This window comes from Acomys russatus, chromosome 4 (assembly GCF_903995435.1).
Source record: "Acomys russatus chromosome 4, mAcoRus1.1, whole genome shotgun sequence".
In the NCBI taxonomy this organism is placed as follows: Eukaryota; Metazoa; Chordata; class Mammalia; order Rodentia; family Muridae; genus Acomys; species Acomys russatus.
Window position 1 is genome coordinate 10,512,212 of NC_067140.1, and position 12,967 is coordinate 10,525,178.

General features: G+C 40.2%; 1 protein-coding gene across 1 annotated transcript in view; it reads right to left on the reverse strand.

Moving 5' to 3' along the window:
- The window catches only part of Chd6 (chromodomain helicase DNA binding protein 6), a 118,166-nt gene that overhangs the window by 83,732 nt on the left and 21,467 nt on the right, over positions 1-12,967 (reverse strand). Inside the window, exons 3-4 of the mRNA XM_051143717.1 lie at positions 11,427-11,574; positions 9,678-9,827 (exon numbers count right to left, since the gene is read on the reverse strand). Coding sequence (XP_050999674.1) covers positions 9,678-9,827; positions 11,427-11,574 — 298 coding nt within the window. The remainder of the gene's footprint in view (positions 1-9,677; positions 9,828-11,426; positions 11,575-12,967) is intronic.

Here is a 12,967-nt window from a genome sequence, read left to right on the forward strand (position 1 = left end):
TCTGGGCTTTAAGTTCAAAGAACTAATAAAACTGCTTCTGAGACTTCCTTTCTTTGTAAAACTTACACATTTTGATATACAAAATTTTTTTATAACAGAAAAGAACCTCACAGTGGGGGTGGGGGTGGGCATAATGGTCAAAGCTACCTGCTACGAAACTTAACCATTGTTTGATCCCAAGATCCCATGGTGGAGAGCACAGACTTTCACAAGCAGTCCTCTAACTTTCATCCATGTACCACAGCATGTGATGCACAACACAAACAAGTAAGTAAATAAATGTAATAAAATAATTAAAAAGATTTTTTAGGGTCTTAGAATCAAATCAAAAGATGCAGATTCCACTACTCACAACTACTGACTTCAGCAAAGTTATTAATTACTATTTTCTGGTTTCTGAATAACAGCTGTAGAAAAAATAAATACATCGGTTCAATAGGACAAAACAGCACCATGAAGACACTTTTGAACTATAAAACTAAGGTATCATTAATTTCTATTAAAGTACTGTTTCACTGATACTCCCAGCTAAGAAACAATTCCTTCCTTCCTACGCTAGTCACACACCAACATTTCTAGGTCCCTGATCTCCATGAAATCTTAAGAGAACTCATGATCCAGAAGCATCTCCACGGAAACTGACGGTCTCGGGAGGATGCCCTGAGCCAGAGCTCCCCCGTGTCTAGCATGCTTTCTGGACTTCTGATGATTTCGTGTGTTCTATGACCTTCCCAGACCTACTTCACCAGTGCAGAAAAGAATGCTCACCATGACAACTTGATCCGCTGGAACATTGTACTGCCTATCAACTTCAGTCTACTCAAAGATCCAACTATCCCAAACCAGGTACGGTCAGGTTACATGGCAAAATACTGACTCCATCCAACTGCAAAGCCTTCTGTAGAGCAGGACTTCAGTTCAGGTCTTGCTTTTCAGGGTTTTTTCCCCCAGGCTACTCTAGTCTTAGTATTTCTATACACACACCCACCCACAGGAAACGGCTGTACTTAATTTTCCTTTTAAGTAATTTTGAGGTTGGCTGCTTACTTGGGGAAAAAAAAGCCTTACTTTTATGCATATGGTGTTTTGCCTGCATGAGTATCTGTGTGCCATGTGCACACCATGTATCTGGATTCTAACTGGGACTGAATTACTGTCACCTTAAATATTGAATACATGGATATGGTGTATGTCTATGCTTGTTTAGGTTATTAAGTGATTAAAATTTATTTAATTGCTGTGTCTACGTATGTGAGCTCATGTGTGGAGGTCACAGGATAAGCTGCAGGACTCAGTTCTCTCCTGATTTCAGGTTACTAGTTAATCATGTAAAAGATACTTTATTTTTTTATTTTTTTATTTTTTTAAATATTTATTATTATTATTATTATTATTATTTTATGTATACAGTATTTTGCCTACATGTACACTTGTATGCCAGAAGAGGGCACCATGTGGTTGCTGGGAATTGAACTCAGGACCTTTGGAAGAGCAGCCAATGCTCCCCACCTCTGAGCCATCTCTCCAGCCCCGTAAAAGATACTTTAAAATATTGCCTTGATGCTATTGTAAATGCAGCATTTAGTCAAATCCACATTTATTAATTCTAAACTCTTTTGAATTTTCTATAATCACTCATCTATAATCAATGTCAGTTTTATATCATCCTTTGAAATCTTTCCACTTTTTTTTTTTTTTTTTTGGAGTAGGTGTGTCTTAGAACATGCTTGTGTGTATATGCACGTATACATGCATATGGAGGTCACACTGATGTGCTTCGTCTTATTTTTTGAGACAGGGTCTCTCACTGACCCTGCAGTCCACAGACTAGTTAGACTGGCTGGCAATGAGCATCCAGGATCTGCTTATCTCGGTCTTCTTCCCCAGGTATCAAGGTTACAAACCAAAACGGCATTTACATGGGGGCCAGGGGATCCAAACGACGCCTTCACGTTTGAACAGCAAGCACTCACCAGCTAAGCCATCTCCACAGTCCCAACTTTTTATGTCTTCTCTGCCTTTCTGTGATGGACAGGTCCTCTAATGTGTTTGAGAATGTAAATGACTATACAGAGAACTGTCTCCTCACTCCCAAATTCTGAGGAAATATATTAAATATTATACTATATAATATGATATTAGCTATAAAATTTTCCCTATTAGCTCTTGAAATGTCATCTTTGGTTTCCAGAGTGTAAGATATGCCTAGGTAAAACTTTTCATCATATACTTTTCCTGCTTAAGGTTCACCAGACTGTGAGCCTACTGGCTGATACTGTCATCAGTTTAACAAACTCATAGTCATTAGCTCCATCTTCAAATGCTGCTCTGCTGAAGTTTCCTCTCTGCTGAGGAATCCAGTCAAAGATGCCTTTGCACTGAATCCTGCTTTTCTCATGCTTTGCTCTACTCAAGCTGTGCTGCCTTTATGAAACTTTCATTGCTGTCTTCATATTTACTAATTTTATCTTCTACTGAATCTAACCTACTTTTATACCTGTCTATTGTATTCTGAATCTTATAAATTGCTTTTTCATAATTTTAAATGGCTGACTTGTCACAGCAGACTCAATTCTTTATTGGAAATTGATCTTGCCCATCTTTCCTATAACCCATCACCCATAATTATTTTCTGGTTACCTCAGTATCTGTGCCACCTTTGTTTTCTAGAAACATATAGTAATTTTTATTCTATGTTGGACACTGAGAATAAAGACCAAATAGTTCCAAGAAACAGTGTCTATCACAATGTTTTCTATCTTCTTAGACATAATATGAAAGGGGGTAGATGACTCCATCTAGCCAGCTGAGTTGAGTCAGGACTGGGGAACTGTTAAGATTTAATCCGAAAGAGAAAGTCAAGGGAAAACATTTCTAACCTGTCCAAGCCATTCCAACACTTTTACCTGTTGGAGTACAAGTGCACCTGGCAATATTAAGAAAGACTGGCACTTCTCAGGACCTGACATACACCCACACACAGAGTTTCAGTTGAGTTTTCTATTCTACAAAAATAAAATAACAAGTATCTTTAGGGCCTTTTTGTGACAGGCTATCCATCTTTTTTTAAAAAAGACAAAAGTCTTGCTATGTGGATTAAGCTGGCCTCGAAATTATGATCCTCCTGCCTCAGCCTCCTGAGTGCTAAAATTAAACATAAAAATGCAGGGCTGGTAAAATGAAACTAAAATAATGTCAAAGCTAGAGGATTTCAACCAAGCAACTTGCTGAATTTAGAGGTAGCACAGGAAGCGAAGTACTCCATCAGAAGATATATGTGGGTTTTATAGTTTCACAGTACTTAAGTCACCAAGTTTTTACTAAGCCAGGCCATCTCTTGCTTTGTGGCTTCCTTTAAATCTCAATAATCTCACTAGCTCTGTATACTCCAATCAGTGTCTGGCTCAGTGTGCTTTCTTCAGTCTAAATCTCACCTCTGTGGGTCAACCCTGATCCTCAGCTCCCAGAACTCCTAAGTGCCTTGAGAGAAGACATCCAATGACTGTCAGCTCACCTAAGAATTGCTTTCCACTGCCCACAACTTTTAGTTTATCTAGTTCCTATGTCCACAGCTATAAGATGTCTTTTAAAATATGGTTTTTGCGACTTATCCTTTTCTACTTACCTTATAGTTGAATGCTGGCCTACTATGACCGATTGTACCTTACCTGGCAAGGAAAACCTTCCCATATTAACTTACACTGGTCAAGTGCAGGAGGTTATGGTTTAAGGTTTAGCTCTTTCCTCCGTCTCCTTTTTATTTTTTCTGTCCACACTAATTTCAAAGTGATCTCATGATTTTAAATACTAGCTTCATTGTGATGCCTGCCAAGTTGAAACATCCAGATCAAAACTTCTTTCTAGACTTCAGACTCACACTCTAATTATTTCTTGCTATCCCTACTTAGTTATCTTAAGGTATTTTAAGTTTAAATTTCTAAAAACTAAATCTTGTTCTGATACATTAAAAAGTCTCCAGCCCTAAGTCCTGCCTGGCGCCTAAATCCACAGCTCCTTCCCATCTGAATCAAAGGAAACTGTTATCTTCTCAGGTGCTCAACTCAAAAATCCTGGTGTAATTTTTAACTGTTCTCTCTCCCACACCTACCTGTGGTGGTGTGACTGAGAATGGCCCCATAGGCTTACACATGCATGCTTCCTCCCCACGCTGGTTTACTTGGAAGGGTTAGGAGGTGTGGTCTTGTGGGAAGAAGTGTGTTGGTCAAGTTGGCCTTTGAGGTTTCAAAAACCCATGACAGGCCCAGTGACTCTCTCTGCCTGCCTATGGACCAGGACGTGACTCTCAGCTACTACTCCAGTGCCACACCTGCTGCCATAATACTAGTGGACTAACCCTCTAAAACTGTAAGCTGTGCAAATCCCGGTGAGCCCAGGTTAGCAAGAAGCATTCACTGGCACTCATACATGCTGAAAAAATGTTTTCATTTTCTACTATCAACTGTTTCAAATATTCTTTTATTTTTATCTAACAAAAAGAACAGGTGGGATGTTTTCTAAGGATAGGATTGTGAGCAGAGTAATTTAATAAGATCAAAGCTAAAGACATGTCAATACACGGGTGAGGAAAGCACAGGCTTTGCTCTTAGACGGCTTAAACATTCACAGACTATAGAAACTTTCAAGTTAAAAGGAGTTGGAAATTCAATTCCAACACACACACACACACACACACACACACACAGACAGAGAGAGAGATAGAGAGAGAATATCAGCACCAGAGAATTAATGTTTTGTCTTATAAAAAGTACAGAGTTATAATAAAACATTTAAGGCTTGGGTAACAAAACAGAAGTACTCTGGCTATGCCTTCTCTCAAATCTCTGGTTCACCAAAATAAAATAACTATAAACTTCTCATTTATCTCAATTTTTTCAGTTTTGCTATCAGTGTAAAGCCATTTCCAAATAACAAACATTTTTTTAAAAAGTACACAAATGGACTTGAATGGTAAAATATTAAAAAAAAAAAAAGTGTTATCAAAACACTAAGAACCAAACTAAGTATGGTGGCACAAACCTGTAATTCCAGCCCTCTGGGGGAGGGGAAGGCAGGACTGTTATATAGCCTCTATCAAATGGTAAAGAACAGTGTTCTTTTCTTGTTCACTTTAGTTAAAAGAAAAGGGAATTTTAAAAATGTACGTTTCTGAAATACTCACCAAAGAAAGAAGGAAATAGAATATCAGGATCTTTTTCTCCTAAACTGAGTTTGTGTCTAAGCCAGATCACATGTGTATAAACATTCAGTGTACACAGATACACAGATATAAACTAACTGTGCCTGCCAAACACTCTCATAAAAAACCATCTGCTCTTAAATGCTTCGTCTTCTCAAATCATCCTTCAGAGAAGATCATTTTAATTCATACACTTGTGTATTAGAGACTCATATCATTTAGAAATTTTATTCTCAAAGAATATCCCCCAGTTTAAAAATCTCATTTACTCCCACAATTAACCATGCCACTTAATTCTCTTTAGCTTATTATAAAGACGGGTCTAAAAAGTAAAACTTGTTTCAAATCACCAAGTCTTCATTGAGTGCCACAGAGCTCTTAAAAATTGTTTACTTGGTCCCCACTCTCCAGCAGTCTCACCAAAGAAAGACGTGGTGACCATACTTGTCTTAGAATGTCTCGGAGCAAATGCTTACTATGGCCATAACTGCAAGTTCAGTGTGAGTTTACAAAGTGAGAACAGTGTGGATTCTAGACTAGGTAAGGGTTTAATTAGGTCCCAACGGCTGATGGGACAGTATATAAGAGGACACTAAGAATGAAGATAGGGTAAAAGGAATTGGAGGATAAATGCTTACGATCCATCTAGAAATAGTACAAAGAACAGAAGAGGAAGTGAAAGAGGGAATGGGTGGCCACATTAAAAAGAAAAAAATAATTCGAAGCGGTTTTGTCTGGTATCAGGAGTTAGGAAGTATACCAGAGCTGCAAAATCCCAGCAATTCTCCTAGGACTGGGGAGAAATCAGTCTGGTACCAGATTTATAAAAACAAAGAGCCTCTGTGGGAACTAAGAGAGTGCTGCTGTGATCTGAATGAATGCTCACCCTAGCAGAGCAGACAGCAGAAACCAAGAGGAAACAGCTTGGAAAGAATGCTTGTGACGACTGGCTGTACACATGAAGAAATGAGAAGACAGGAAACCATCTCAACCTGGCTATCTGAGTCAGGGTTACTACTGCTATGAGGAAACACCCCAGCCAAAGCAACTTGGGGAGGAAAATGTGGGCAGGAACTCCAACAGGGCTGGAGCCCAGAGGCGGGAGCTGATTCAGAAGCCACGGAAGGGTGCTGCTTACTGGCTTATTCCCCATGGCTTGTTCCAGATGGCTTACTCAGCCTGCTTTCTTATAGCACCCAGGACCACCAGCCTGGAGTAGGCTGCGCTCTCCCCCATCAATCACTAGCTAAGAAAATGCCCCACAGGGTTGCCTACAGCCAGATCGTACAGAGGAATTTTCTCAATTGAGGCTCCCTCCTCTAAAGTCTCTAGCTGGTGTCAAGTTGGCCTAAAACTAGTCAGCACACTGTCTAGAAGTAGAAAGAAGCCCAACAGTAAAAAGGTTCAAAGGCCATGGTATGGAATCACACAACAGGGTACACAGGCAGAGCAACACTGAACAGTGGAAGGAACTGGGCAGCAGGAGGTCTGTCTGAAAGCCCGAGGGACTGCGTTACAGTAAGAAGTATAAGCACCACTGGGAAAAATAATGTGACTATCAGGAAATGAAGAAAACAAGAACCTGGCAAAAGCAAACCAATCTGTCTTGCTGTTTTAACCCAGGAGTCAAACAAAAACACAGAGAAAGCGTAGGTGTTTACATAATGAGTTTGAATACGTTCATTCATTAAGTATATATATATGTGTAAAATGAAATATGTATATATTAACTACTAAACAAAGTTGTACCTACGTGAAAATTATGAAAAATTAAAAACTGATTCTGTTTTGCAAAAGTTTACCATCAGATTAAAGGGTAAAACAAGAGTGATACTGAAAAAGTACAGCAAAGGCAATGAAAACCCATCCCAGGCTGTGAGTGGGTCAAGGGTTCCTGCTGACTCCACACTGCAAATAAACACAACAGTAACATTGCTGTGTCATCTGCAGAATGTTCCTGGGGCTTAATTTAAAAACACAGATCTGTCTCTGAAGTAGCTCATGGTTTAGAAGAAAAAGTGAGTTGGCAGGTATTCGAAAGACAGGAAAGACAGTAACAGGGCTAACTATACTAGAATGTTCTGGCAGCGGGGTAGTGGCATCCTCAAAAGGGAGACCGAACCCAGCCTGCAATGCATGAGGAAGGCTCTCTGTGTCTTCATATAAACTCTCTTTACTATATAGAGGGAAAAGACATGGTAAAATTTCTGAGATTATATGTCAGATTAGCGACTGCTACCTTCAGATATTCGATCAGTCATAACCATACCTGAAATATGATAAATGGTTTAGAATAAATGACTTCTAGTAGGAAATATACTCTCTTGTAGTGTTTTAACTAACAAATAACCTAAAACGCCCAAGGAAAGCCCAATAAAGCAATGTGTTCCTATGACTCCAAGTAGTCACACAAGAACTATTTACTTGGAAAGTACTGCAAGGACAAATACATCAAAATATTATTTCTATTAATTATTGTGTTCATTACTTGGATAATCCTTAGCAGAAGAAAGAAATCAACTTTGAGTGGTCAGCCACTATCTAACTCTGACCTAGATCAATCTATGCCTCATTTATTAAGGGTAAGGGTAGAATAATACATGCCTGCTCCTTGCTGTTTTCCTCGTAAAGACTGAGGAAAACGACAGTGAGGAAACATGAAGATGCTTTAGGCTGCAGCAGAGGTGGCTGGAGCAGACAAGCCTCTGGAAGGATGGGTATCTACCTTGCCGCGACTCTGCATGAGCAGCAGATTCTGCCAGTTCGCACCAGGGGCTCCAGAATGACAGACAGCCCGTGTCCCAGCCTGCTTCCACATTTCCCTTTCTTTTCTTCTCTAAACTTGGCACAGACTTCCTCTTTTTATTCATATGTCTGCATCAAGTCCCAAATGTCATTCTCCTAAACAAATGCTCCTAAAAGGAAACAAATGCACCTGAAATGCAAATAAGGTCATTCTGTTCATCTGCCTTAACCCACGGATACCTTCTATAATCCATAGCACGAAGGCACACACGTTAGATGAGCAGCAAGGCTCTGTACAGTGTGGCTCCTTCTATCTTTCAGCCCTTATGTCTCATTACAACACAAGTCACTCCCCGGCAGCCAGCCATGCTTATCTCCATTGGTCATATAACCTATGGCTGACTGTACATGTCTCTCAGGCCCTCAACTTGTGAATGAACCATTGTTCATCTCCTCCAGCTTCTGTGTAGTAACTATGCCTAGTACACACTTGTAGGCTGCACTGACTGCACTGTTAGTAAAGCCATACGTCTTCTACTAGACAAAGCTCTGCATAGCAAAGAATCATATGGATACTTACACCTATGGCCTACACTCTGGTCTTGTAGCAGGCTCACAATACGCATCAACCAAACCACAGTTCCAACCATAATTATGAGTTCATTTGGTTTTATTATCTAGACAAGTATTTACTATGTTTAAGACTTTACTTTAAATTTTTCTTTAGTATCTTATGTGTGTGTTTGTCTACATGTGTCTGTGTTCTCTGTCCATGCCCGCTACCCAAGGGGGCAAGAAGAAGGTGTTAGATCCCCTGGAAGTAGTCACAGATAGGTGGTTGTGAGTCATCATCTGAGTGCTGGGAATCAAACCCGGTTCTCTGGAAGAGAACTCATGCTCCTAACTATTGAGCCATCTCTCCAGCCCTAAGATTATTACTGTAAAGACTTATAATGCATGTTAGATGGCACCTGTGTGGTGGTCAGAAAGCAACTTGTGGGAGTTTGTTCTCTTCTTCTACCTTGTGGGTTCTGGGGATTGAACTCAGGTCACCAGACACAGTAGGAAGTGCTTTTACCTACTTAGTCCAGCCCAGGCTGGCCCAGAACTCACTATGTAGTCCAGGCTGGTCTTAAACTGATAGTGATTCTCTTACTTCAGCCTCCAGAATGCCAGAGTATAGATGTGATTTGCCTTACCCAGCAAGAATCTCACATTTTAATGATTAAAAAAAAAAAAAAAAATCTTAGAAGAGACACATCCCCAGTAAAATTTTAAACTATGGCTATGTCATAAAGGAAAAGAGCAAAAAACAATCATTGGGCAGAGAAACAGGGATCTATTTTAGATAAAAGTGGCAAGAAAGAGTTTTCAACAGAGATGGCATTTTATGTGAAACTTAACTGAGGGTGGTCCGCTTATACAAAGGTTTGGTGGTGAGCATGAAAGCAAGACAGCACAGGTCAGGGCTGTAGATAGGGACAGGAGGTGGCTAGCTTTTGGCTAGAGAGCAACAAGAGGAAAAATAATTTCTCTGGAATGCTATCTGGTGTGTGATCATGAGGGTGCTGTTGAGAATGAAGAGTATGAACTTTATTCCAAGTGGAGAATGAAGCCATTGAAAGACAGCACCGGAAGTTACAGTGATCAAACTCATGCTCCAGTGAGGAGCCATAGAACAGCTCTGTCATGTAGGCCAGGTGACATTTCAGCCAAGATCATGTAAAAGCTGTACCTCTGCCTGCCAGGCCAGCGTAGAAGCTGAAAGTGCAGAGGTTCGACCAGCTCCCAGAACAGCAATTGTTTCCCCATCATCATCCACCACTTTGAAGTCCAGGTCCTCGTTGTATTTTCTGCGCTTCACTTGCCGCCCTGAGCGTCGTTTCTGCAGGACAAACACACTCATCAGAGCTGCTGTGAGTCAGAAGCAAAAACCTTCACACAAATACTATCATCTACATTTAGTGACAAGCCACGCGGGATTCTCTCAACCTCCAAAAGGAATCTTCTACTCTTTTAAGAACTAATTTCAAACAGCATGGGATATAGCTGAGTGAGGAAGAAAGTGATGGTACAATCTCTGAATTGCCTAATCCACTAAGAGTACAGCCTCAGAGTCCAGGGATATATGTTTTAGTCATCAATAGTAATAATGTTTTTCTTCCTTTCTGCAGCTTCTAGTCCGAAGCAACAGGGATAGGAGGTAATCTTTGAACTCTATCTTTGAGGTCCACTCAGATTTTCTTATATAATGCTAGTTGTTATTTACTTAAAAAAAAAAAAAAAAAAAAATTCACTTAACCACCAACTCCTAAAAATGTAGCGTGAAAAATTAATCAATACAAATTGTATTGGGACTTAGACTGGGAATCTCATACACATAAAACAGGCAGTGATCTTAAGTGTGACTAAGTAAGAAGTCACTGTGTAAGGAGGCATTTCTAACCAGGCAGCTTTGAACTAGGCAAAGCTTGCAGTCATGCCCTCCAACAGAAAAGCACATGCCCCTCTTCCACCTATCACTGATTCCTAGCAGCAGGAACAATTTAGAGAAGGAGGCACAAGTAGCATGTCCCTACATACTTTAAGTACAACAGGCCAAACAAAATAAGCAAAATCTCAGTTCCATTTTTTTCCTAAAAGATATTTTGTGAGCATCTCTCCAAGTTGCTATTACTTCTTCACTGTATCACCTCTACAATGTCTACTGTCATTTGAGGGATTCTTTAAAACAAAACAAAATACTTCCCCTCGTTTCCATTTAGAAATGGCCATCCTATAAACCTTGAACTCTGCCAAATGTCATTAATTTAATACACTTGCTTTTTTGCCAGCATGGTCACCTAACAGCCACCAGCTCTAGCTTATAGGCAGCTCTGAATTGACATGCTGATTTATGAAGACCAGGATGTCACAAGCCAATGCCTGCTTAGAGCAAACGTCAACGAAAATCTCAAGAGGGCCCCACCAGCATGGTCTTATTCTGAATGGTCTCCCATTTCAGATACACTACTTGGATATCGGAGGATATGGCATTTTCAAATTTTAGAATTCAAGCCCTAGAGAAGGTACCTCAACTTAGAAAATAAAATCTTCACCAGTGTCAAAGGCACTCTCTGGAATATTGTTAAGAACTGAGTTAGATGGGTAGCTCTGCTGCCATGCTTGTCATTCTGTATATATACACATCCCTTTGCTATTCTGGTATGTCTAATACTCTGGTATGAGGATGTCCTGTATATACTGGCCTAGTACTCTTGAGCACTACATACCAAACAGATCTGAACCTTACTTAGACTGACTCACAACTTAACTTTCCACATCAACTGCCTATGAAGACTGATATGCTACTTCATGAGCAGCAAACACACTAAATTATAGCCTGGGTGTGGTCTGTGTTTTCACCCACCCCAACAGAACAAGTGCAGCGTGGGTCTGTGAGTAAGGCTGGCAAGCTGCACACAGATGGAGAATCACTGGGTACCTGGTTGTCTGCAGACTCGGTGGGCTCCTCAGGACTCCGCAGAGATGGGTTCGGCAGACTCTGACCCAGCTCTAAACTCTCCACGGTGGTTTCATTTTTCCTTTTTCCTTTCTTCTTTCTCTCCACTGGAGTTGGTCCTTGCTCCTTGCTATAAGACATTCGGAATTAAAACTCATGATTAAAGTTTATAAAATCATACCCTGGAATTCTAGGACCAATGTGGACTTTAATAGAGAATATGTACTTATTATGCCAGAAATGTATAGAAACATGGGGAAAAAACATCTGCATGGGCTGAGGTAGAATCCATTTTATTCACTCCCCATAATAACTGCCATGGCTATGATCAATGTGATAGGAAAAATAGAAATTTCTCTAGAACTTCACTTTGAATTTAAGCCAGCGTTATAACTAGGAAGTTAATTGCCCCACAGCCACTAAGAATCATCAAATTATAGCATCACTCTGAGCTATACGGAAAAGTGAGCCCTGCAATCTGTCAGCCTCTTCTTCTGAGAGTGTTCTGTGTGAAAGGCCCAAAGTGAGTACTGGGGACTCAGAAAAGCACTGTCCTTGCCTTTTTGAGCACTGAAGAGCTCCTCTATAATGACAGCCCAGGGTGGAATATGGAGGATTCCTCAGAAGTGGACAGTATATACTGCAAGGACCCACCAAGACATTAACTTGCCGGTATGATAAACTCTTTACATTTGACAAACACCTTGGTAGTACTTTAAGTACTGAAACTCTGGTATCTCACCAAAGTCAGTGATTAATTATGTCACCAAGCTTAGAACTCACGTATCTCGTACAATTCCTCTGCAGATGGCTCAATAGACATTTACTCAATAGACATTTTATCCATGTCTGATCTCTTCTGTCCTTCCTAGAGGATCTGTAGGTTCTGTGTTTCTGAGTAGTCTTATGCTTTATACAACACAGTAAATACTCAATTAATATTTAACCAAGTCTTAAGACATTTAAGGAATGGATAGATGGTTACACTAACAGATGTATTATTTGTGGGGGGCTGGAGAAATGGCTCAGCAGTTGGAAGCACTAGGGGCTCTTTCAGAGGACTCAGGCTTGGTTCCTAGCACCCACATGGAAGTTCACAACTGTAACTCCAGTTCTGGGGGATGTGACACCCTCTGCTAGCCTCCAAGGCACTATATGCATGTGGTGCCCAGACAAGTGCAGGCAAATGCTCATATATATTTATTAAAAGACATTTTTATAGTTGAGGAGATTTGGGAAAGTTTACTTGAGCAAAGACATATATAGAATTCTGAAGACAACAGACAGAAAAACAGTAAGTAGGTAACAATGAGTGCAGCTATCCTTACATGACAGTATGAAGGCACAACCCTAGAGCCCCTATGTGGACTACCTTCTTTATACCCTACAAGCTATCGGGACGATAACAGTTTATTCTCATTTTACTGAGAGGAATATGAAGTATATTGATAAAGAAAGTTCCAGCGTTTCAAGGCTAGAAAGCAGTGAAGACAGAGTTTGAAGCTAGGCAGATTCTGTACAGT